The sequence below is a fragment of the Vitis riparia genome, chromosome 13 (assembly GCF_004353265.1).
Source record: "Vitis riparia cultivar Riparia Gloire de Montpellier isolate 1030 chromosome 13, EGFV_Vit.rip_1.0, whole genome shotgun sequence".
Classification (NCBI taxonomy): domain Eukaryota; kingdom Viridiplantae; phylum Streptophyta; class Magnoliopsida; order Vitales; family Vitaceae; genus Vitis; species Vitis riparia.
The window spans coordinates 22,422,187-22,445,956 of NC_048443.1; the positions used below are offsets into that span (position 1 = coordinate 22,422,187).

Sequence of the window (23,770 nt, forward strand, 5' to 3'; positions counted from 1 at the left end):
GATGAAGCCCGCTCACGTAGGTGTCCCAGAACACGTTTAGGGGCATCTAACAAAATTCCCCAATTTGGGGCCTCAGTTTGAAGTTAATTACACGTAATCTTCTTATACGGATACATATCACCCTCAAATTTTCTGCCTTTTTCCGACAAAATTCACATCCAACCCGTTTATCTTCACTGATGGTTTCCAATTCTCAATTTATCCGCGTTCTGATTCCTTACAGATTCGATCCGAAGCAGGTACTCTTCTTCCTTTTTTTTTTTAATAATTTAATTTATTTTTCCTGTTTGTCTGCTGAGAAAATTTTCAAATTCTATTGCTTTTTTTTTTCTTTCTTTCAATTATTCGTACTTAAAAAAAATAAGGGTTTTGACCGGTTGGTTGCTTTCTTTTAACGGTTCTGTGTAGGCCGGAATCTAGGGTTAGGGTTTTGGGCTGGGGTTTGAGATGTTTAACAAAATCATAAAGCGGGGTAATCGAAAAGTATCCAAAGCAGAGGCTAACGAAGATGCTTTGTATGGGTATGGAACACCCGGGAATCGAAATATCGGATCAATTCCTACATCGAATGTTGTTGTCAACCACGCCTCACGAACCATGGTTTCTTCGTCTGTCGCCAATTCGGTGCAACAGGCGGTGGCTGTAGCAGTTGCTCCACCCTCCTCTGCTGTGATTGAACCCTTACCCTTGTTGAGAGATATTCCCGTTTCGGAGCGCCCCAACATGTTTTCAAGGAAAATTCAAATCTGTTGCTTTTTGTTTGATTTTTCGGACCCAATGAATTCTCTTCGTGAGAAGGAAATCAAGCGACAAATCCTTGTTGAGCTTGTTGATTTTGTGCAATCGGGAACGGGTAAACTGTCTGAAATCATGCAAGAAGAGTTAATTGGGATGATTTCAGTAAATATTTTCCGGTGTTTACCCCCTGCTTCTCATGAAAATACTGGCTCAGAGAATTTGGAACTTGAAGAGGATGAAACATCTTTGGACCCCTCATGGCCTCACTTGCAAATTGTGTATGAATTACTTTTGAGGTATGTTGTGTCATCTGAGACTGACACTAAGGTTGCAAAGCGGTATATTGATCATACATTTGGTTTGAAACTACTTGATTTGTTTGCCTCAGAGGATCACAGAGAACGGGAGTATTTGAAAACTATACTCCATCGAATATATGGAAAGTTTATGGTTCATCGCCCCTTTATAAGAAAGGCAATTAATAATATTTTTTATCGGTTTATATTTGAGACACAGAAACATAGTGGGATTGGTGAGTTGTTGGAGATTCTTGGGAGTATAATCAATGGGTTTGCATTGCCAATGAAAGAGGAGCATAAATTGTTCCTTGTTCGAGCACTTATACCACTGCATAAGCCAAAGTCAATTTCCATGTATCACCAGCAGTTGTCATATTGCATTACTCAGTTTATTGAGAAAGACTACAAGCTGGCCGATATTGTAATTAGGGGTTTATTGAAGTATTGGCCTGTCATCAACTGTCAAAAGGAGATTCTCTTTCTTGGAGAATTAGAAGAAGTTTTGGAGGGAACACAATCTGCAGAGTTCCAACGCTGCATGGTTCCTCTCTTCAGACAGATAGGACGCTGCCTCAATAGCCCTCAGTTCCAGGTTCACAAATAATTCTCATCTCCTCTAATATCAATAATAGCGTTATTTTTTCCTATATTATGCGTAAACTTGATGTTGTGGTGCTCTTACTCATGAAATATGTTTGATCAGTTTTATTAAAACCAAGACCTTGCTTATTTTTTTGAAACTCAGTCTGAAAGGTAACTTTTTTGAGATTTCAGACTTTTTACTATTGACTATTTTTAAAGTTGTTATTAAAAAAAGAAATCATGTTTGAATGAAAGAAGTGAATTTTTTTTATTTTTTATTTTTTACTTTCTTTAGACTTTTTGCAAGTGTTCATGCAAGACCAAATTACAGATGTGTTCTTTAAGGTATTTAATTGATTTTTTCATTTTCTAATGATAAATTTCAGTATCTTTGGATACTTGGAAATATGTTAGATTACTATTTTTTGTCAAAACATAGTTATTATTTGTTTGCAAGGGCTAAGGCATCTATAGTTACCAATTTTCTGATTTTTTGTTTTAGCATGTAAAAATATACGTAATAGTTAGCAACTTTCAAATATCAATTAAAAAAAAGATATGATCCAAATGAATGCATTAAGTTAAAGTTTAGGTCTATTCAAATTCCAAATAGAAGAACAAATGCCACCTAATCCTGCACTTCACTTATGATTTAAATATAACTTAAGTTTTATGATACCTATTCCCTTCTGTATAAGCCACGTGGGATAACAAAGGGACTTCAATCTTGCCCCACATTTTAAAATTGTGCATGAGATATTGTCAAATAAATGGCACAACTGTATGATATGAGACATTTTGTGTCAACACATTCCACTAACATGAATTGCATCTTGATCTTATTATGAAATAGGATGTTCATAGGATGTGGTACATGTGATATATATTTTCATGCGCATTTGAGTCTTTTTCTTTCTTTTTTGCTGTAAAAAAAACAAAGAAAAAAAAAAGTAATTAAAATGTAACTGGAGGTTAAAATGAAGCATTAAAATTACTTTGTTTTTGTTGGGCATGCTTTTGTGTGCCCTTCTATTAAGTGCTTTATACATATTTTCTGTTTTCCTATTAAAAATAAATAAATAAAATAACTTTATTTGCTCTCTTCTACTTCTAAACAAAATATTTTCTCTATGGCATTTAGAATGCAATGTTATTTGTGTATTTAAGAGTTTAGGCTTTTCTCTAGCATCCGATATTTACCTATGTAGGAAGTGATGTATGCATGCTTTTCTTTCTTTGAGCTTTAGCAACTTTCATAAAATTGAATATTCCTTTATGTTTTGTTTTGAATGTGTATGTGTTTATCAAATGTCCCTTTTCTGTATGCCCAAATCTGTGGCAAGGAGGCTAGAAAAACTGCAAAGAGATTCTTTGTGGGGAGGGAGAAATCTAGAAAGGAAAGCTCACCTTGTCAAATGGGAGGTGGTTTGTGGGGATAAGGAGAAAGGGGGGCTTGGAATAAGGAAGCTAACCCTCTTGAACGAAGCCTTGCTTGGCAAATGGATTTGGAGATTTGCTTGTGATTCTTTGGAAGCAAGTGCTTATGGCGAAGTATGGGTAAGAGGATTTTGGATGGAGGACAAAAAAGGTTGTGGGTGCATTTGGAGTGGGGGTTTGGAAGGAGAGTTTGAAGGAAGCTGGATGGTGCTGGGAAAAATTGGCGTTTAAAGTGGGGAAAGGCAATAATATCAGGTTCTGGACTGATCGTTTTTTTTGTGTGGTTGTGAAGAGGAAAATGTAAATCATATTCTCATACATTGTACAGTGGCCAGAGTGTTGTGGGACTTAGTTTTGGGATTGTTTGGGGTTCAGTGGGTGTTTTCAGAAACTGTAAAGGAGATTTTATTTAGTTGGAGGGGTTCCTTTGTGGGGAAAAAATGGAAAAAACTTTGGAATTTCATTCCGTTGTTTATTTTTTGGACGGTTTGGAAGGAAAATAATAAACTAGCTTTTAGGGGGGGGGGAGTTAGCAATTCAGAGACTTAAATATTCTTTTGTTTGTAGCATATGGGGTTGGGCTAAATTGTATATTGGAGAGGAACCGCATTCCCTAATAGGCTTTCTGGAGTGGTTAGCCTCCAGATAAGGGGTGGTGGGTTTTTTTGGTCTTTTTTTGCTTGGGAGGCCTTAGTAGCCTTGTATACCCCCTGTATACTTTGTGGCTAGTTTGCCTCTTTTTATTGAATTTTGTGCTTGCTTATCAAAAAAAAAAAAGTGTGTACGTGTTTCATGCATTAGATTCCAAACTTTCTAATTAATCCTTTACAGTTGGATTGTACTCATGGTTCCAAGACTCAAAAGCTAAGAAATGTTAGGGTGTGTGTGTGTATGTATTGGGTTGATCCATGTGAGAATCTAAGGATTGGAGAATTGTGCTCATTTAAAGAATGTATTCCAAATTAGGACCTTTATGAGATTACAAAGATCATAAAAAATGGTATTCGATAGTAAACATCCAAAAATATTTAATATGTTGAGGGAACATCACATAAGGCCCATGGTCCACTATTGGTAAGCAAAAATTAGACTTAGGGAACATTTAAAATATAAGTTATAATTCAAGTCCAAAATGCACATACATACTATCTAATACCAAGGCAAAAGGTTAAAAATTGTGAATGGCAAAGGGGTGGGTTTTTTAGGTAACTTGCCTCATCCTACCCCTTATTGATCAAGTATGGGAAAGAGGAAATTTGGGATGTTGCATGTTTGGGTACTTTTTGAAAACTTGAGTCTAGTTTGAAGCAAGACATTGTGTTGTGTGACCTAGACAATTTTTCTCCTTGGTTGTTTTTTGATAGGCTAATAAGAAAATATATTAGAAGCACCTAAGAGGACGTACATTGAAGTACACACAATGTACATAGAATATTCCTACAGGCTAATCAAGGAAAGGGAAAACAAAAAACGAACTCCCTCTTCTTATATATGTATAAATTATATGTTTCACCAATGTGTATCACATCCGAATTATATTTTAAAAATAAATTCATTGTGCATATGATATATGATACAAACAAGACATGGTGGCCTTGATTTCACTTGACTGTTTTTTCCCTTGTTTCGAAGGAAAAAGCTAGTGAATCTTTTTTCCCCCCTAAGGTTAAAATAGACCATCAAAGAACTTTGTGTATTAAAAAATTAAGGGTTAATTTCATTAACCTCCCTTGAGGTTTTAGTTAAATATGCTTGATCTCCATTGGTTTGAAATTTCATCAAATACCTCCCTTATTTTAAGCAAGAGGAGAGGTGAGTTAAAATAACAAATAAAAAGGATAAGGGAATACTAATCAAGTGTATTTAGCCAAAACATCAAGGAAGGTGAATGAAATTAACTTATAAATAAAAAAGACCTTTAGGAAACTCTATTTTGCTTTCTTTTGTTCCCTAAAAAGTAGGTTTCCTTTATGGAATTTAGAAGTTAAGAGCATTTGTGAGCTTAAGGATTCAAGTCTTTTCCAATTTTTATAAAATTGAAGATATCTATTTCTATGGATCTTCCAAATTCAATTTTGTACTTTTCTATTTTTTTTTTTGATAAGTAAAGAGAAGTATATTAAAATGAAAGAGGAAACACCAAACTAGTGTCCTCTAGGTATACAAAGAGTATACAAAAGCAGCCCCTCGATTCAAAACCAAGGAAGCGAGCCGAAACCCCTACCTATAACAAAAGCCTAGCCACTCAATAAAGCTAACCAGAGACCGCGGGCTTAAAACTATAAACATCCTCACCCATGACCACAGATTACATACAAAAGAATGTTTCAACCTTTGGATTGACAACACCTCATTCCCAAAAGCCAACGAATTTCTTTCCTTCCAAACTGTCCAAAATATACATAAGGGGGCCATTTGCCACGCCTTTTTACGGATTTTCCCCACAAAAGCTCCATGCCACCCCAGGAGAGTTTCCTTAACTGTACCAGAGAGAACCCACTCCACCCCAAAGAGAGAAAAAAGAAGATTCCACAATGTCCTCGTCATAACACAATGGAGTAAAAGATGATCCACTGTTTCTTCTTCAGCAAGACAAAGGAAACACCTATTTGCCAAAGAAAAACCCCTCCTCTGAAGTTGGTCTAGAGTTAAGATTTTGCCCTAGGATGCTTCCCACGAGAAAAAGGCTACCTTTGGCGGCACACTTGCTCTCCAAATACCAACATACGGGAACATAGTTGAACCACCAGGCTCCAAAATAGAGTAGAGCGACTTGACTGAAAAGACACCACTTTTAGATGCTGTCCAAACCATCTTATCCTCGTTCTCCCTTTGCACCCTAAAAGCTTGGATTTTAAGCATAAACTGTTCCATCATCTCAATTTCCCAATCGTTCAGCGCCCTTGAGAACAAAGGGGTCCACCCATCCCCTACACCATCTTGGTTCCACACTTCCGATACCTACACATCTTTCGCCTGAGAAATGGCAAAAAGAGAGGGGAAGGATTCGTAGAGAGGCTCATCTCCACACCACTTATCCTTCCAGAATCTCACTCTCCGACCATTGCCCACTCGGAAGGCTAAACTGCTATACATACCCATCCACTCCTTTCTAATAGCTTTCCAAAGCCCTACACCATGCCTCCCTCTTTCGGCCTGAGTACACCAACCCCCCTCCTCTACACCATATTTGTGACTGATCACTTTCTTCCACAACACCTCTCTTTCAATGGCAAAACGCCAATTCCACTTACCCAAGAGAGCTTTATTCATCAACGCTAAGTTTCTTATCCCCAAGCCACCTTTCTTCCTTTCCAAACAAACCATATTCCACCTAACCAGATGAGGCCTCTGATCAAGAGCGCCTCCCCCCCACAGGAAGTCCCTCTGAATCTTCTCCAACCGCATCCTTACTTTTCTGGGCAAAAGGAAAAGAGACATGAAGTAAACCGGCAAACTGGAAAGAGTGCTCCAAATAAGGGTGAGTCTTCCCCCCTTGGAAATATACCGTCTCTTCCACATAGCCAACCTTTTCCTAAACCTCTCTTCAACACAATCCCATACCACCTCTGATTTGAAAGGTGCCCCAAAGGCAAACCCAAATAACTGGAAGGCAGACCGCCCACCTTACAACCCAACTCCAGAGCCAAATCCTCTATATCATTCACCCTCCCCACCGGTATAAGCTCACTCTTCTCCAAGTTAACTTTCAAACCTGAGCAAGCCTCAAACCACATGAGAAGCCAACTTAGATACGTCAACTGATCCTGGGACTCCTCACAAAACACCAAGGTGTCGTCCGCAAAGAGCAAATGAGATATCAACATCCCTTCTCCACCCCTACCTCTAGCCCTCCAACCAGATAAAAAGCCCCCACTGATGGCCCTTCTCATTAAGCAACTAAACACCTCCATAGCTATCACGAACAGATAAGGGGATAGAGGGTCACCTTGTCTCAAACCCCTTGAACTTTGGAAGAATCCGGAAGGAGAGCCATTTATCAGAACGGAGTATCTTACAGTTGAGATACACCACTCTATCCACTTAATCCATCTCTCTCCAAAACCCATTTGCTTTAACACGGCCAACAGAAACTTCCAGCCAACATGATCATAAGCCTTCTCTATATCCAATTTGCACATCACGCCCCCTTGATTGCTTTTCAATCTGGAGTCTACCACCTCATTAACAATCAAAACTGCATCAAGAATTTTGTACTTTTCTATTTGTTTCAACGTGTGAAGAGGAGTCATTTGATATACTTTTCCTATAGTTTGAAAATGTTTTTCTGTTTCTTTGGCATATCTACACATGGTTATACTTTTGTCCATCCAAGAAAAGAATATAGTTAATACCTTTTATATGTCAATGGTTTCATTTTTGTTATGTTGATTAGGGACCAATTGTAACTTCTCCTATATTAGTCGTTAATGGTGGACCTATCAAAACTTTGAGGTTTACTTTAAAATTTTGAAGTTTACTTCTCCTATGTATATTTGGTGATTGTGCATGTTTTTGCTTCTTTGAGCCTTTTTCTTTCACAAAATTGGTTATGTGCTCTTTACTTTTATTTATTGCTCAATGTATGTACATTGTTTTGTGTAACCTATTCCAGCCACAATCGTTTAACTTGTAAAACATTTCTTATATCATTTTTCTATTTTTTTGTATTGTGTATCGTTTTCATATTATGTAGCATAAGTGTTTTATATAGTGAAAAATAAATAAAAGAATATGCACACATGTACATCTATATTAGAGGCATAAGTAGAGAGTAATATATAACCAATTTCATGAAAGATAGTAAGATCTAAAAAGTTAAATCATGTTGTACCATATGAAAGACATTGAATACTAGAGTTTTGAGAAGTTCAATGATTTCTTTTTGCTATGTTGATTAGGGACTAGTCGTAACTTCAATTATATTAGTAGTTAATGGTAGACTAATTGAAATTTGAAGTATGGTTTGAAGTTTTAGAAAGTTTATTTTATGGATTTTATAATGAATTTAGTGCAATTTTGTTCAAGTTTACCTTTAAGTTTACATATATACAACAATTGTGCAAGTTTTTGTTCCTTTGAGTATTGTTTTCTTTCATGAAATTGGTTATACATCTTTTATGTTGTATTTCTTGCTCAATGTATGTGTATTTGTTTCGTGTAACCTATTTGGCCATAGTTGTTAAATTCATAAATGTATCGTGTATCCTAAGCTTTTTTATATGATGAAAAATAAATTAAAAAAATATGCATACATGTACATATATATTAGAAGATGAAGTATGCAATTTCATGAAAGATGGTAGGATTTAAAGAGTTATATGCCATTCCATATGAAGACATTGAATACTAGAGTTTTGAAAAGTTCAATATAATAAAATATAACTTTAATGCATATTTTTTCTTTTTTGATAACCGTGAATGTCCGGGTTAGCTTACGCACACCTCGACTAATCCCACGGGGCTCTGAAGTTAACAACCAGGTAAACCTCCAGTGGCCCTGAGGGGACTCGAACTGGTGACCGTTGGGGAGCAAACCCAAGGCCGGACCAACTGAGCTATCCCTCAGGGTTTATAACTTTAATGCATATGTTTATCATAATCCAATAATAGTGCTCCTGGCTTTAAAAAGAGTTAACATGGAAGTAAGAATGGTGTGGCTTCTTGTGGAAACCCTTTTTATCTTAGGTTAGAGAAATGTTTCTTGTTTAATGAAACTTGTATAATACCATGTTTAATGGTATGAAACTTTTGTAATACCATGTTCAATCAAATGTTTAACTGTCTCATGACTTTAGCTTCTGCTTCTTGCTAAAGTCAAGCAAAAAGCTATCTCAAATGAAGTTTTCTTCGATTTATAACGATGAAAAGGGTTATGATTCACCATATACTACATGATATGGGGAAAAAATCTGGAAGAGACATGAAATGATAACTATGATAGCATCAAGTGTTCCACAAATTATCCCTCCTTGGGTTGCTGCACTTAGCGGAAGTCCAAGTATGCTCCCATGCACATGGGTGTGCCCTCTCTGGCGCTCTTTTGATATATCCTTCATATCCAACAAAGAAAGGAGGAGAAAAAGTTCCACAAATTATCCTTTTGCTCATCAAGTGACATGAGTATGACATTATATCTGATCTTCTAGGGAAGACAACAATATTTTGATCTCTATAACAGCAAACAAATATGGTGGAGGGGATTGGTATTTTTATGAATAGTTTCTGATAAAATTATGGTGTTGAAGTTTGTGGGATTGTGTGGTGGGCATCTTTTTGTTTGTTTGTTTTTTCTTTTTTCCTTTTTTCATTTTGTTTGGTGGTGGGGGGCTTGGAATTGATTGGTTTGGGTTTGATGTATGGAATCTCTTGTATCTTATATTTACAAATATCTTTATTTCTTTCTATCATATTGTCATCTGTGTCCTTTAACTGATGGATTTGGTGTTGAGGGGTTGTCAAAGATATGATTTCAAGCTTTGCTTAATCTTTGATCAGTCTTGTACTCTCAAATTTAGGGTGATGATTCAGTTGTATTCTTGCATGACAATGGGAACCTTTCTGCTCTATTTCTTTTTGCCTTTTCTATGGGTGCTTTAATTTATCCTTTCTACATTTTTATGTATCATAATATTCTGATAATTATTGCAAATCATAATCAATACCAGTTGCACTGCCTGTAGGAATCTCTTTTTTCTCTTTCATCTCTATGAAGACTGATATGTTATCAAAAGATTATATATATATATATATATATATATATATATATATATATATGTTAGGAAGTTTAGCAGAGCAATCCCACCTTAAGAGGATGATTCTCTTAATCGAGAACTAAATTATAATGTAGTTTGAAATTTATGTTAGGAGACACTTTGAGTTGCCAATTGTGTCTCGTGCTATATTAATGGAACTTTCTAGTCTACCAATCCTTGTGGGTTAGTGATTATTAATGCTACCTTGATTGAACTGTGTGAACTTCTTACCGCAGTTGTCTATGCTCAACTCTTGATGATCCCAGATTACCATCCTCAGACTCTCATCTTTCCTCTTTTGGTCATTTACTTTGTCGTTTTGAGTGCAAGTTCCATTTCTTAAAAACTCAGATTGATTGTTGTTCCATGCAGTCAATGCAAATTGCTCTTTTGTTCTAATACTCATGTTAGTCCTCAACATGGCAAATTTCATTTCATTGAGTTTGATTGATTTTATAAGACCACTTGATGGCATATGCACATATTTTTTTTCCCTCAGCTTTTAGTCAATTTTTATTTTTTATTTTTCCCATTATAGTCAACGTGAATTTTTCCTATTGATGGATAGATTTTATAATGACAAATGACCATTGTCCTTTTTATCCCTTCTCTTGTAGCAAATTTGTTTTTCCTTTTTGGCTTATTTTTGCTTATTCTTTATGAAAGTTTGAGATTTTGTGTCACAGAACTACCTAGAGGTGCGAAGGGTGGAGGGTATGCATAGGTAGTCCTTTGTTATTCGCCCAAAAAATTCAACCTTCTTAATTTTTTTGTAAGTTCATTGGTTAGAATATTCTCAATTAACAAATCCAAGGACTTCCAATTGCACATAGGGACATGGGATTTACCTGGAAAACCACCCACAAAGCCTCGTAGAGACTTTGTGGATATAAAAACCACGAGTTTGATATATTATAAAGCAAAATCCACTAATATGAATGATCAAATATACAAATTTACCTAATAGATGTTACTTTCCCTGAGACCTACCCGACTAGAACCTACACCTTTTTTTTTACAGGTAAAATTAGGATAGTATATATAAAAAGAAAAGGGCGCACAAAGGATGACCCAAAACATACAAGAAGTATACAGTAGATGCCTACAAGCATAACCAAAAGAAAAGAGGGGTTGCAAAAAACCTCATCCGCCCTCACCTAGAGCCCATCCAATAAAAAAAAGTTGATTAAAAGTAAAAGTCCATCTATAAACAACTTAGTCCAAGATTAGAAACTATAAGCAAAAGAGTTTTTCAGCCTTTGAGTCGATAACTCCTCATTATCAAAAGCAATTTTATTTCTTTCCTTCCAAATTGTCTAGAAGAGACATAAAGGGGTTGTTTTCCATGCCTTTTTGTGCTTCTTGCCCATACAAGAGCCATGTCATCCAAGAAGATTTTCTCTAACCTCAAGGGTCCCTAGTCACACTAAAGAGAGCAAAATGTAACTACCACAAAACCTTAGCCTACATGCAGTGAATTAGAATGTGGTCTATGGATTCTTCTTTGATGAAGCAAATGAAACATTTGTTTGTTAATGACCACTCCCTCCTCTTCACTTAATCCAAAGTTAAGGCTTTACCCCACGACGTTTCCTAAGCGGAAAAAACCCACCTTGGGAGGTACATGGGGGCTCCAAATGATGCTCCTTGGAAAAAGGGCTGCACCTCCTGACTCCAATGCAATATAAAGGGACTTGACAGAAAACTTCTTGCTTTTTGTCCAAAGCACCCTAAACTTCCTGTTTTTAGTCTTTGTTCAAAGCACCCTATCTTCCAAGTCTATAGACACCCTCTTCTCTTGGATTCTCAAAAGAAACCGCTCCACCAAATCCACCTCTTGATCATTGAAAGGTCTAGAGATACGAGGATTCCAACCACTGTCCTCAATTGTCGAATCCTAAACATCCACCACTCACAGCTCTTTTGAAACCACTTAGGCATAGAAAGAGTGGAAAGAAACACACGAAGTATCGTCTCCACACCACTTATCCTTTCAAAACCTCACCCTTCTATACCCATTGAGAACACAATCCTATTAATTAGGAAATTTCCTTCCTTCCTAATTGCTTTCCATAAGCCCACACCATACCTCTCTCTGACTGCATGAGTGTTCCATCCCCTTCTTTTACCCCATACTTCCCACTAATGATTTGCTTCCAAAGAGTCCCCATTTTGTTCGCAAAGCACCAAAACATTTACATGGAAGGGCCTTATTGAGCGAAGAAAGACATCTAATGCCCAATCCACTCTTCCTCCTATCTGAACAAACAATCGTCCACTTAACTAAGTGAGGCTTTTGCTCAAGGGATCCCCTGCCCCAAAGAAAATCCCTCTAAATCTGCCTTAATCTCAATTTGATCGCCCTTGGCATGCACAATAAGAACATAAGGTAAATAGGCATAATGGATAAAGTGCTCCAAATAAGGGTGATTCTCCCTCCTTTAGAGATAAAATGACTTCTCCACATGACTAATCTCTTGCGAAACCTCTCTTTCCACAGAGCGCCTAAAGCAAGCCCCAAGTAAGAGGAAGGAAGAGCTCCCACTTGACAACCAACCTAGCTCAAGAGCCAAAACATCTATAAGTTCTCAACCCTTCCCATCGATAAAATCTCACTTTTATCCAAACCACATTAGCAACCAACTTAAGTAAGTCATCTAATCTTGCAAAGCATCGCAGAAAACAAGAATATCATTAGCAAACAACAAATGTGAGATTTGGACCCCTTCACCTCCTCTCTTCCCTTTCACCCTACATCTTGACAAAAAAACCCCACCCATAGCTCTCTTGATGAGATTACTGAGAGCCTCCATACCAATCACAAATAAATAGGGCGAGAGAGGGTCCCTTTGCCTCAATCCCCTAGAGCTGTGAAAAAAGCTTGATAGGGTGCAATTGACAAGAACAGAAAACCTCGTAGTAGAGATGCACCGCCTTATCCAACCAGCCCACTTCTCCTTGAAACCCATTTTTGTATCACAAGAAGCAAGTAGTTCCAATTTATGTGATCATACATCTTCTCTATGTCAAGCTTGCAAAGCACACTATGTCCATTCCTTTTCAGCAAAGAGTTTATAGTCTCATTAGTAATCAATGCTGCATCATGAATCTATCTCTCCTCAACAAAAGCATTTTAGGACATATGGATGCACCTTCTTTAACCTATTAGCTAACACTTTGGCCAACAACTTATACATGCCACCCACCAAACTAATAGGCCTAAAGTCTCTAAGTTGGAATTAAAACAAAAAATGTAGCATTCAAGCTCCTTACAAATCTGCCCTACTCATGGAATTCTCTTGAAAATCCCATAGCCTCTTCCTTCACAAACTCCTAATTGAATTGCCAAAATGTCAAAGAGAACCCATCCAAGCCAGGCACTTTGTCCCCCCGCTCATCTCTAGCAAGGCAAACAAAACCTCTTCCACTGAGAATAGCTCCTCCAGCCTTGCAGCATCTTCAGCTCCTAACCTATCAAAATCTAGACCATTTGTACTAGGCCGTCACTCTCCAAGTTCCGTGAGCATTTGTACTAGCTCCTCTGCGACACAGTACCTTTGTGCTCCTTAGTGGACTTCTTAACGACTTAAAGGGATGTGATCCGCTACCACGGAACTCAACAAAGAGTAATCTTTCTTTTGTTAGTGTTGGTTAAGTGCAAAGAATAGTGACGTTATATGCTTAGGACATGTAGAGGAGTGAAAAACTCTGCCAAGAGGAATATTTATATTGGATAAACCTTATTGGATTGTCCAAAACTGTACTCTTCAGTGATCCTGAGTCTTCTAGGGCAGTGTAGATCACATGAAAACATGTAATGTCACAAACCAAAATGAAAGGAGTTAAATTTTCAACTTAACTAAATAATCTAACACTTTATTCCACTGGATACTACCAAAGTTCCTGCACAAAACTCGAAGAGCACATGTTTGCTCATGACCATTTTATCCACTTCATTGCTAGTTTTTGTCATTTCTTAGTTTATTTTTCCTTTTCTTCCATTTGAATCTCTGTAGTGCGGGCTTGAGTTTTTTCTTCTAATACTTGATGAGTCTGAGACTTTCATCTGTTCTTCAGCTAATAGGGCTTTTGTTGAACTTAGGAGTTCTGGGCCCGTCTTAGTCTTTGCCAAACCTTGGACTCTCATTTGGACAGGCCATTGAAGCTTAGTTCACTGCTGGAAATGGTTACACCCCTTCACTTGTTCTATAACCTGGCCACATCATTGTTTTGCAGATTGCCACACTATCTAATATTAGGATGAAAGGGAGAGACTATAATCATGCTCTTGTGAATATGCATGCCTTGCTTACTCAAAGTCATTCCATTTATAGTCTTTGCCAAGCTAAGTAGTTGGGGCTTTTGTTGTTGGGAACTATTCTACAAGTTTTTGCAATTGTCTTGGTTCCTATCAATGATTTTCTTTGAATTTGAATTCTGTTATATGATGTCGTCTGTTCAGATAATTATTGAATTCATTTCAATCTTTTTAAATTGAATATAGATAACTAGAAAGAAGTTATTATTGTTTACTGTGGAGTGTGATTTCAATCTTTCTAATCCAAAGCTGCGTGACAGGTGGCTGAACGAACCTTCTTCTTATGGAACAATGACCACATCGTGAGCTTGATTGCCCAGAACAGGGATGTGATTTTCCCAATCATATTTGAGTCTTTGGAGAAGAACATAAGGGGTCACTGGAACCAGGCGGTCCATGGGATGACTGCTAATGTGCGAAGGATGTTCCTTGAGATGGATGCTGAACTGTTTGAAGTGTGTCACAGGCAGTATTTAGAAAAAGAAGCCAGGGCCCAAGAATTGGAAGAGCAGCGGCAGTTGACATGGAAGAGACTGGAAGCTGTCGCTGCACAGACTGGGGGAGAGGATATGGTCATGGTTAACTGATTTAATTAGGACAAGAAAAAAGAAAAAAAAAAAGCCCTTTTTTTTTTACTTTTTTTTTTTTTCATTTTGGTGGGTATTCTTTTATATCTGCTTGTTCCGGCCATTGAAGATGCATGAAAAAGCAGTGAGTGATGTAAGTTAGAAGGGGAAAAAAAAAATATGTAACAAAGTTTGTGTGAGGACGTGTCTGGGCAGATTATGAATGTTTATGAATATTCTTTTTCTATTATTTCACTTCTCCCACAAGGGAAAAGGCATCAATTTATTTTGTTTTTTCTCTCTTATCTCCTTTACTTGGTGGAGAAGTGCTTTAACTTTTTTATCCAATCTATATTCCTTTCTACTTTTAGGTGAATGGGAGTGGCATTGCGGCAAAATGCTATTTGATTTCAGTGTATAGAGTGCTTGATAAAAACAATCCATCCCAAGTGTTGAGAGCATGAAATTCAGATTCAAATTCAAGGCAAATTCATGTTTAGTTTGCTTGGAGTCTTGTATTGTAAATAAGAGTCATATCCCACCCGAGGGAAGAAAGTCAAATAACGCGGTAAGTGGTGATGTGCATGATGTATTGTGATTCGTGAACCAGCCTCCATCTATTTATTTATGCCCATGATAGCTGTGTCTCTGCATGTGTTGCTGTTGCCGGTTTGTCCATTCCCGCCGACATCCAAACACCCCATGTTGTTACCCCATTATCGCATAAAAGAAAAAACAAATAAAAAAGGAAGAAAAAGTGATCTGAATTTGACATTTGAGGTGAATGCCCACCCATAATTAAACCCCTTATCCCCCATCTTTCCTTCCCACAAAAACCAGATTCAGTGTGAAAAGACCCATAATAAGAATAAGCTTGTTAATGCCGCCCATTTCTTTCCCACATGCCATTCATCATATTAGGTTTTTTTTCTTTTTCTGTTCCTTTAAAATCATTTGCTTTTCTTTAAGCTTCCATTAGAGAAATAATAATAATACATCACCATGGTTGGTGGTAACGTACAAAATTAAGATAATTAAAAGAGAAAAAAACATAGAGATTGTAACTGAGGGTGGCGGTGGTGCGTCGCTCCCGCTCCCACTCCCGAATATCATCCCAAAGTAATCATCGCTGGACCCGTGACCACCATTGTTGCTTATGCTGCTGCTGGTCCCACCACTGCTGAATCCCGGATAGGATACGCCCACGGTGTCATCCCTGTATGACAAATGATGACATCTGGTGGGCTTCACAGTAAAAATAACAAGTGTACAACAGATTCTCTTTCCCTTTTGTGGACATTTTTTCTGAATACAATGACAATAAATCGATGGGGTCTCTCATGTGATTCAGTACACAAGTTTTGCTTTTGAAGATGTTACAACTTTTTTGAATGTCCCTGATTTTCATACAAGGAAGCTCTATGCATGCCATCATATGAGTATACTTCATTCTCAATTGAATCCCACATTTAAAATAAAGGGTATAGGAGTATGAAAAACAGAGAGTTAAAGAGAAGTTGGGGTGATCGAAATTTGAAGAGGAACCCAGTGGGAAAACTTGTGAAAAGTTGACAAGGATATGTGCAAAAAGAATCTGAATGTTGCAAAAGAATTTCTCATTTGACAAATTGCTCCTCTGGAGGCACTTGCATTGATTCAAAACAACCACAGGAAAAGGGGGTTTTGAATGCGATGAGTCGAAAGCATCAATAGGAAAACAAGATAAAAGCATTATCAAATCTTTGTTAGTAGGAGAGTTGAAAGGCTTAGAATATTCGTGTCAGATGTCTTATGTTCCCCCATATAACCCCCCCACCCAAATTGCTCCTCTGGAGGCACTTGCATTGATTCAAAACAGCCACAGGAAAAGGGGGTTTTGAATGTGATGAGGTTGAAAGCATCAATAGGAAAACGAGAGAAAAGCATTATCAAATCTGTGTTAGTACGAGAGTTGAAAGGCTTAGAATATTCGTGTCAGATGTCTTATGTTCCCCCATATAACCCCCCCACCCACCCCCCGGCCTCCTTCAACGCTCATACTACATAAGCAATTTTAAAGTAAAGAGATTCAGATTTTATGAACTCATTTTCGTAAAGGTTACTGGGATTTTTCCGTAAGGTAACAAATATCATGTTCATATCTTCTGGGTAGGGGGGCACACTAACCTAGTGACAAATAACTAAAAGTCTTGAAACAGAGTATGAAGAATAACACTCTGTTTTGAACAATAATACCACCTAGACACGAGAGTATGGAAATAGGGAAGGGTTTTCAATGGGCAATGAACAAAGTCCAGGACTCGAGGGGCAAAAAGTCCACAAACAAGTACTCTCCTCACCTATTTTTAAAGCAATTAGTAGGTTGAGTACAGGACCTTGAACCCAAGTTGTGTAGAGTCCAGTTAATATCAGACGTGAGGTGGGGGAGGAGGGGTCCGATGCAGTTGCATAGAATAAGTGGATCCCACATCAATTGGCTGGAAAGCAAATTGTAAAGAATCTATGAGTCACACTCCCCTACTAACCACCCAAATTCTGACCTGGGCTTTTGCCCTATAATATTCAAAGCAAAAGGCCAATCCTACCCACCTCGCTCTTTACCCACTTTTTCTCTGTTTATACACATGCATGCATGCCCTGTTCTCTCTCTCTCTCTCTCTATTTTCACAGTTTATGGCATGGCCATCCCAGTCCTAGTCCAAATTCAACCTCACCCCTTTTTGAACATCTTAGTGATTTTCCATCCAAAATGGGTGCTTTGGGAACATGAAAAAAAAGGGACCTTTAGATTTACTCTTTTCGAGGGTTTATAGCCCCTGTAGGGCATTAAGGCCCCTTCTTTTAAAGGGGAGAGAGGGTGTGGGTCATTAGGAACAGAAGCCACTGTGGGTGTGGGGTGGGCGCGAGTGTACTCCCAATAATATGAAAAGACTGGCATTTAATTTTTTTACATGGGAACAACAGCAAGGACAGAGCAGGGGGACTATGACGACTCTACTGTAACTCTGCTGTTTGATCAGTTGGATTCCCAAAACACGCATGGTCGCGTGTTCCCATGGAAGTAAAAAAACTAAAAATCGAGTAGGAGTAATATTTCTATGAGGTGCGCCCAGGTTGAAAATAAGAGTGGACATAACATAATGATTCCAACTGCAAACCCCACCCACTTGCCTGACAAATCCAGACATGAAAGCTACTAAGGAAGTACGGCCAGCAGGGATGGAAAAGACAACAAACACCCTTGAAACTAGACCGTTGAGAACCACAGGAAGTAAAATTTAGAACTTGGAGAGACAGTTAAAGTGACAGGTAATTCGATTATAAAATAGAGAAGAAAAGAGAGAGAGAGAAGAGGGGGTTAAGGGGGGAAAGTGGGGGTGGGTACCTGGGGCCACTGAGGGCGCCGGCGTTCATGGTGAGCTGCTGAATGAGAGCGGCGGACTTGGGCTCCACACTGGAAGCCTTGGCGTACTGAGTGCTCAGCCCTACCCCTGATGGCACAAAGAAAGCTCCATTTACCATTACGTCCCCCTCTGTCCTCCAGTTCCATTCTGCCCAATCCTCCTCGTCTGTCTCCACGCGCTTTGTCACCTGTTCCCCCCCCCACATCATCATTAAATTAATAAATATTATTATTATAAGCAAAAAGTATCATCAACAAGATCCAACGCTCCCTCTCTCACTCAAGACAAATATTTCCACCGCTATCATACATGCACCCGCGCCACCCTCCTCAGTCCGCACTGCCTCCTCATTTATTTATCAAATCACCAGTACCGATCAATTAATAACCACCACTGGCGCGTGTTACCCACACGCCACATAGCAGACCAATTCCTAAAGAACAGAACAGGGGTGGTGCAGTGAGGATTCTTAAGTAGGGCGCCGGAGCGAGTGGACGTCAAGCGCCGAATTGTCGTGTGGGATAGATGTTACGTTGGAATACAAGTCAAAACACAGGGGTCACGATACTTTCCTGCTATCATTAAAGAATAATTATCCCTTTTCCGGGATATAAAAATTAATAGTTATAATTGTTAATTTTTTTTTTACCTCCTTGGCGTTAATGTCCCCAGGCGCAGTATAGCGATTACCCTGGCTGTTGATGGTGGGGTTGGCGCTGCCGCCGATGGCATACATCTCCCATTGGGTGAAGTCGTTGTTGACCACGTGGATGTAGCCACGCCGGCAGCGAGGCATACGCTGCACCAGCCCCTCACCGAAGTGGTTGAAGGCTATTGTCACCTGCATCCCGGAGTCCGGCGAGTACTTGTCGTCGTGCCCTAAAAGCATCACCTCGTCATGATGGGAGAAGTAGTTGTTCGATATGGTGATCCCGGTCGAACCCATTATTGCATCAATCAATCCATCCCTACAGTATGACAGCGAGCAATGGTCGATCCAGATCTTCCTCGACCCAAATATGGAGATTCCGTCGCCGTCCGATTTCCCACGCCATCCCACGTGTGTGGGGGATGATCGGATGTCGGCGTTCCCGGAGGGCACGCAGTGGTGAACGTGGACGCCGTGGATGATGACGTTGCTCACGTACTGCAGGGTCATGCAGCCCCTGCCGGTGATGTGCACATTGGCTCCGCGCCCGTCTATGGTCTTGAAGCTGTTGACGATGAGCTCGTACTTGAGTTTGATGAGCATGTTGGTGGAGAAGGTAATCCACAGGGGTTGAGTCTGGATCACAGCGTGCCGGAGAGTGCCCGGAGCGGGGTTGATGGGGTCCTCGTCGGAGGAGTCGGTGACCACATAGAACTGACCGCCCTTGCCGCCCATAGCGTCTTGGCCGAACCCAATGCCGCAGTCGGCGAGGCGCTGCCGGTTGTTTTGCCAGTTGGGGTCGCACCGCCAGCAGTCGTCAACGGGGTTACCGGTGAGACACGACGACCCATCGTTTTCCTGTACAGAGAGCACTTGTCTTCTCGATATGGATACATTGAGTCTCCTGCAAGGAAAAAAACATAAGTTAATAAATGGCCCGTTTGGTTGGTAAGAAAGTGTTGGAAAATAAATGGAAATGGGACTCAAATCGTACTAGAAAGCAACACCATTCAATGAGAGACTACGAAAATTGAACTTGAGTGTTTTCTTCCCCTGTTTTCCCCGCAACTAAAATGGTAAAAATGAGCCAAACCCAGATGGTCTTCAGATTTTGGGGAAAAACAGGGGAAAACAGAGCATCAAAATCTAGAATAAGCCAAACGCCAAAGGAACATTTCCCTTCTCCTGGATCAAAACCCAGAATGTAAAACCCTGCAATGTGCAAAACCCAGGTGGGATTTCTTACGAATACTACCTTTGAACTTCGTCAACAACAACTTCAGGGTTGGGGTGCTGATGGGGGAGAGTGAGATTGAGGTTGAGAGTGGCTCTGATAAGAGGGGAGAGAGAGCAGAGGAGGCATAATAGCAGAATGCAGGTATTAGGAAGCATCCTTGGCACAACAACAATGGCGATGGGTATATGATTACTGTTGCTCCCGTTTCCTCCTGCTGTGCAAAGGACTCAGAAAGAGACGTTCCGCCGTAGAAATGCACCTCAGGAGGCTACAAATTTTGGGAGAACGTGAAGTTCTTAGAGAAAAATAATTTTAAAATAGTGAAATCAATTTAAAACAAATAAAAGAAAATACAAAACCCATGTAAGCAATCGCAGGGTTTTGTGGGCTTAATTTATTTGTCGAAGAAGAATAAGAAGAAAGGAAGAAAAGAGGACCCTAAGGTGCAATGATGGACACCCATGGAGGTTAGCGAGGGAGGCTTCTCTCTCCCCTAAGCTTGCAGTTTCCCTCAGTAATTCACATTCCTATCTTGCTTCCTAAACATCCTGTGAGACGCAAGCCAAAGGAGAGAGAGACTGAGAAGAGAAGGATGGCTTATCCAAAATGGTGAACATTCCCCCCCAACCTCTTTTTGCTGCTGTTAATTTTCCTTCTGTTCAAGATTCTTCCCTCTCATGGAGGTAATATTTTGAAATGCGTTTAGGAGGATTTTTCTTAATTACCAGTTTTTTTTTTTTTTTTTTGAGGGGATGCTTCTATTTTGATATATTATGTACATGGAAAAAAATAATCAAAAGCTGCAACCAAAGTCAAGATTGTCATTTTCAAACAAATAATTTATATCATAAAATTTTTATTAAATATAAAATTAAATAGTACTTATAAAAAAAGCAATAATCTTTTAATTATTATTTTAAATTTTTAAATCTTAATTTTTTTTAACAAACCAGTCCAAAACTTCAAAAACTCTTACCAAGTTTAAAATTTAGTTTTGAGCTTCTCAAAAAATAATTCAAAGAAGCATTAGTTTATTTGGAAAATTTTGGATTTCTTCCAAAGAAACATTGGGAAGATCAAAGATGTATGAAACATTAGTCTTATTGAGAATGCTTCTATATGTGTATCCTCCACAAATGACCTTAGTCTTATAAAATAATAACATAAGGTGTCAATGGTTGTTTTAAAAAACATTTAAAATGAATTATTTTATGTATTGTTGCCATAGCGAGTTGTCGTGTTGTGTTTGTTGACAATTTTGTTTTTTTTCATTCGGCCATTTTTAGACGGTGACAATTTGAAAAAAAAATGTTTTTTTTAATAAGATAGGGTTAAATAGGAAAATTTAAAATATAACTAAAATGTCTTATTTAATTTTTGGTAACTTTGAGATTTTTTAAAAAAATCCTTATTTAATTTTCAGAAAGTTGATATTTTATTTTATTTTTTTAAATTATTTTCTTAATTAATTTTTGATAAATTGATATTTTAACTTTTAAGAAAAAATCATTTTCAACCACTCTTAATCCTATGAGCAATCTAGAGGTGTTGATGTACATTCCCTCAAAGGTTGAGAGGAATTGAAAGGTATCATGTTGTGTATAAATGTTAAAAGAATAAATATTTAGGATAAAACGGTCACATAAATTTGTATACTTTGATTTCAAACCGTGGATAGTGGATTAGAGGTCTTAAACCCTATAATTTTTTTTCTTTATTTCCACAATTAGCATAAATTTTCTACTTAAAAAATATTGTGTCCCTCTTTGATCTTTGACTACTTTGATTATCCTTAATATCTTTTTAAGTTTTAATTTGATTAAATTTATTAGACTCTTATATTATAATCTTTAAAAACACTTATTCACCTCATAATATCATCTTATTGCACAAAAGGTTTTTCACATATTTCAAAGATTTTGTTTTTTTAAGCAAGAAAGGTAAAGCTAAAACTATATTTTATTTTATTTTATTTTCAAGTCACTGTAAATTTGCCTACATGTACTTTTCTATAATTTGGGAAGAAAAATTATTTAGAAATATATCTTTTCTTTAGTATAAAAAATGAAACAAAAGTACTCTAAAAACAAAGCTACGTGAGTGGTAAAGGTTGTGGATCCTATACAATTCAGTCAAAGAAATAACCAAAGTTGCTAGTTGGGACCCTATGTAGTCCTCAGGATATGCTTCCTTTCCTAAAATGGGAAAGTACAAGAAGAAAAAAACAAAGTATAAGAGAAATTCAAATGAAAATAAAAAATATAAATTTAAAATTAATAACTTATTTTTGTACATTACTTTAAATATATTTTCTTTATATAAAAATTAAATAATTTAAAAATACATAAACTTCTAACCAACTTTAATTTTATTTATTTATTTTATATTTTTCATCATAAAAGTAAACATAAAAAATCATTTCTATTGACACTTTTTCCCTTTTATTAGTATTTTTTTTATTAATTAAATATAGCATAAGATTACAATATATTGAGCTTTGAATAATTCATTGAAAACAATAAAATAGGAAATAAAATTGAAAGAAAAAGTGAGAAAAATAAAAAATAAATTTAAAATTAATAAATTATTTGTATATGCTATTTTAAATTCATTTCATTCATTTTAATTCTTATATGTAAAATTTAAATAATTTAAAAATACATAAAAACTTTAACTAATTTGAATTATATTTTATTTTTCTTTCTTATTTTCTACAATAAAATCAAATACAAAAAAAAAAAAAAAAGTCATGGCTGATAACATATTTTTTTCCTTAATACTTTCTCGGAATCAACCATAATATATTTCTAACAAAATATTCAATTCAAGAAACCTTATATTTTCTTGGAATTACGCTTACTTGTTTTTTAGTACAAGTAGCTACGGGGTTTGCTATGACTTTTTACTATCGTCCGACGGTTACTGAGGCTTTTGCTTCTGTTCAATACATAATGACTGAAGCGAACTTCGGTTGGTTAATCCGATCAGTTCATCGATGGTCGGCAAGTATGATGGTCCTAATGATGATCCTTCACGTATTTCGTGTATATCTCACCGGTGGATTTAAAAAACCTCGCGAATTGACTTGGGTTACAGGTGTGGTTCTGGGTGTATTGACCGCATCTTTTGGTGTAACTGGTTATTCTTTACCTCGGGACCAAATTGGTTATTGGGCAGTCAAAATTGTAACAGGTGTACCTGAAGCTATTCCTGTAATAGGATCACCTTTGGTAGAGTTATTACGCGGAAGTGCTAGTGTGGGACAATCCACTTTGACCCGTTTTTATAGTTTACACACTTTTGTATTACCTCTTCTTATTGCCTACACCTACCATAACTCATGAGGTTGAAGTTGACCACTTTAGCACATGGAGTAGTTGTGATTATTATTAGTCTTTGAAATGTGCTTTAAACCCAAAAAAGAAATTAAAATAAAAAATAAAATAATCGAACACTAATCAATGAAACGAGACCAAGCTAATAAACTACTTTTGTCAACCGAAATTTGCCTGGTGGGCAGGATCCATCCACCTACTTCCTGTTTTATTTTGGTCATGTGCTGCTTGGACTTGCATATGATGATTTCGTATCATCCTCCTTAGAGCCCAGAGGCACTTGACTTCATGGAGTTGAAAATTAAAGTAATACTGCATGGTAATGTGGTCTTAAGCTCATAATTATGTCCCTTAACCTTCTTGTATTGTGGATGGTTAGGCAATGCTATGATATGGAACATCGGGTTTAATCCGAAGTCATATTTTGAACACTAGAATAGAGAATAAGAA

General features: G+C 37.6%; 2 protein-coding genes across 3 annotated transcripts; one reads left to right on the forward strand and one right to left on the reverse strand.

Annotated features, from left to right (window-relative positions):
* Positions 1–9: 9 nt before the first annotated feature.
* On the forward strand, positions 10–15,000 carry LOC117928752 (serine/threonine protein phosphatase 2A 57 kDa regulatory subunit B' alpha isoform-like). Its single transcript, XM_034848757.1, has 3 exons — positions 10–239; positions 409–1,629; positions 14,390–15,000. The coding sequence occupies exons 2-3, from the start codon at positions 448–450 to the stop codon at positions 14,714–14,716; spliced, it is 1,509 nt and encodes a 502-aa protein (XP_034704648.1). The 5' UTR covers positions 10–239; positions 409–447; the 3' UTR covers positions 14,717–15,000.
* Positions 15,001–15,603: 603 nt separating this feature from the next.
* Positions 15,604–20,609, reverse strand: LOC117928754 (probable pectate lyase 5). 2 transcript variants are annotated; one of them, XM_034848759.1, is made up of 5 exons: positions 20,004–20,609; positions 18,749–19,652; positions 18,081–18,286; positions 15,658–15,911; positions 15,604–15,623 (listed from the first exon to the last, which is right to left on the reverse strand). In XM_034848759.1, the coding sequence occupies exons 1-4, from the start codon at positions 20,138–20,140 to the stop codon at positions 15,671–15,673; spliced, it is 1,488 nt and encodes a 495-aa protein (XP_034704650.1). In that variant the 5' UTR covers positions 20,141–20,609; the 3' UTR covers positions 15,604–15,623; positions 15,658–15,670. The 2 variants fall into 2 exon arrangements, with proteins under 2 accessions (XP_034704650.1, XP_034704649.1); XM_034848758.1 differs by lacking the exon at positions 15,604–15,623 and having other exon boundaries at positions 15,639–15,911.
* Positions 20,610–23,770: the final 3,161 nt, after the last annotated feature.

Coding starts and splice junctions, on each gene's coding strand:
- LOC117928752 (XM_034848757.1), top strand. CDS start 448: ATGTTTAACAAAATCATAAAGCGGGGTAATCGAAAAGTATCCAAAGCA. Junction 1,630..14,389: donor TCAATAGCCCTCAGTTCCAG/GTTCACAAATAA, acceptor GCTGCGTGACAG/GTGGCTGAACGAACCTTCTT.
- LOC117928754 (XM_034848759.1), bottom strand. CDS start 20,140: ATGCTTCCTAATACCTGCATTCTGCTATTATGCCTCCTCTGCTCTCTC. Junction 18,287..18,748: donor GGGACATTAACGCCAAGGAG/GTAAAAAAAAAA, acceptor GGGGGGGAACAG/GTGACAAAGCGCGTGGAGAC. Junction 15,912..18,080: donor GGCGCCCTCAGTGGCCCCAG/GTACCCACCCCC, acceptor TTTGTCATACAG/GGATGACACCGTGGGCGTAT.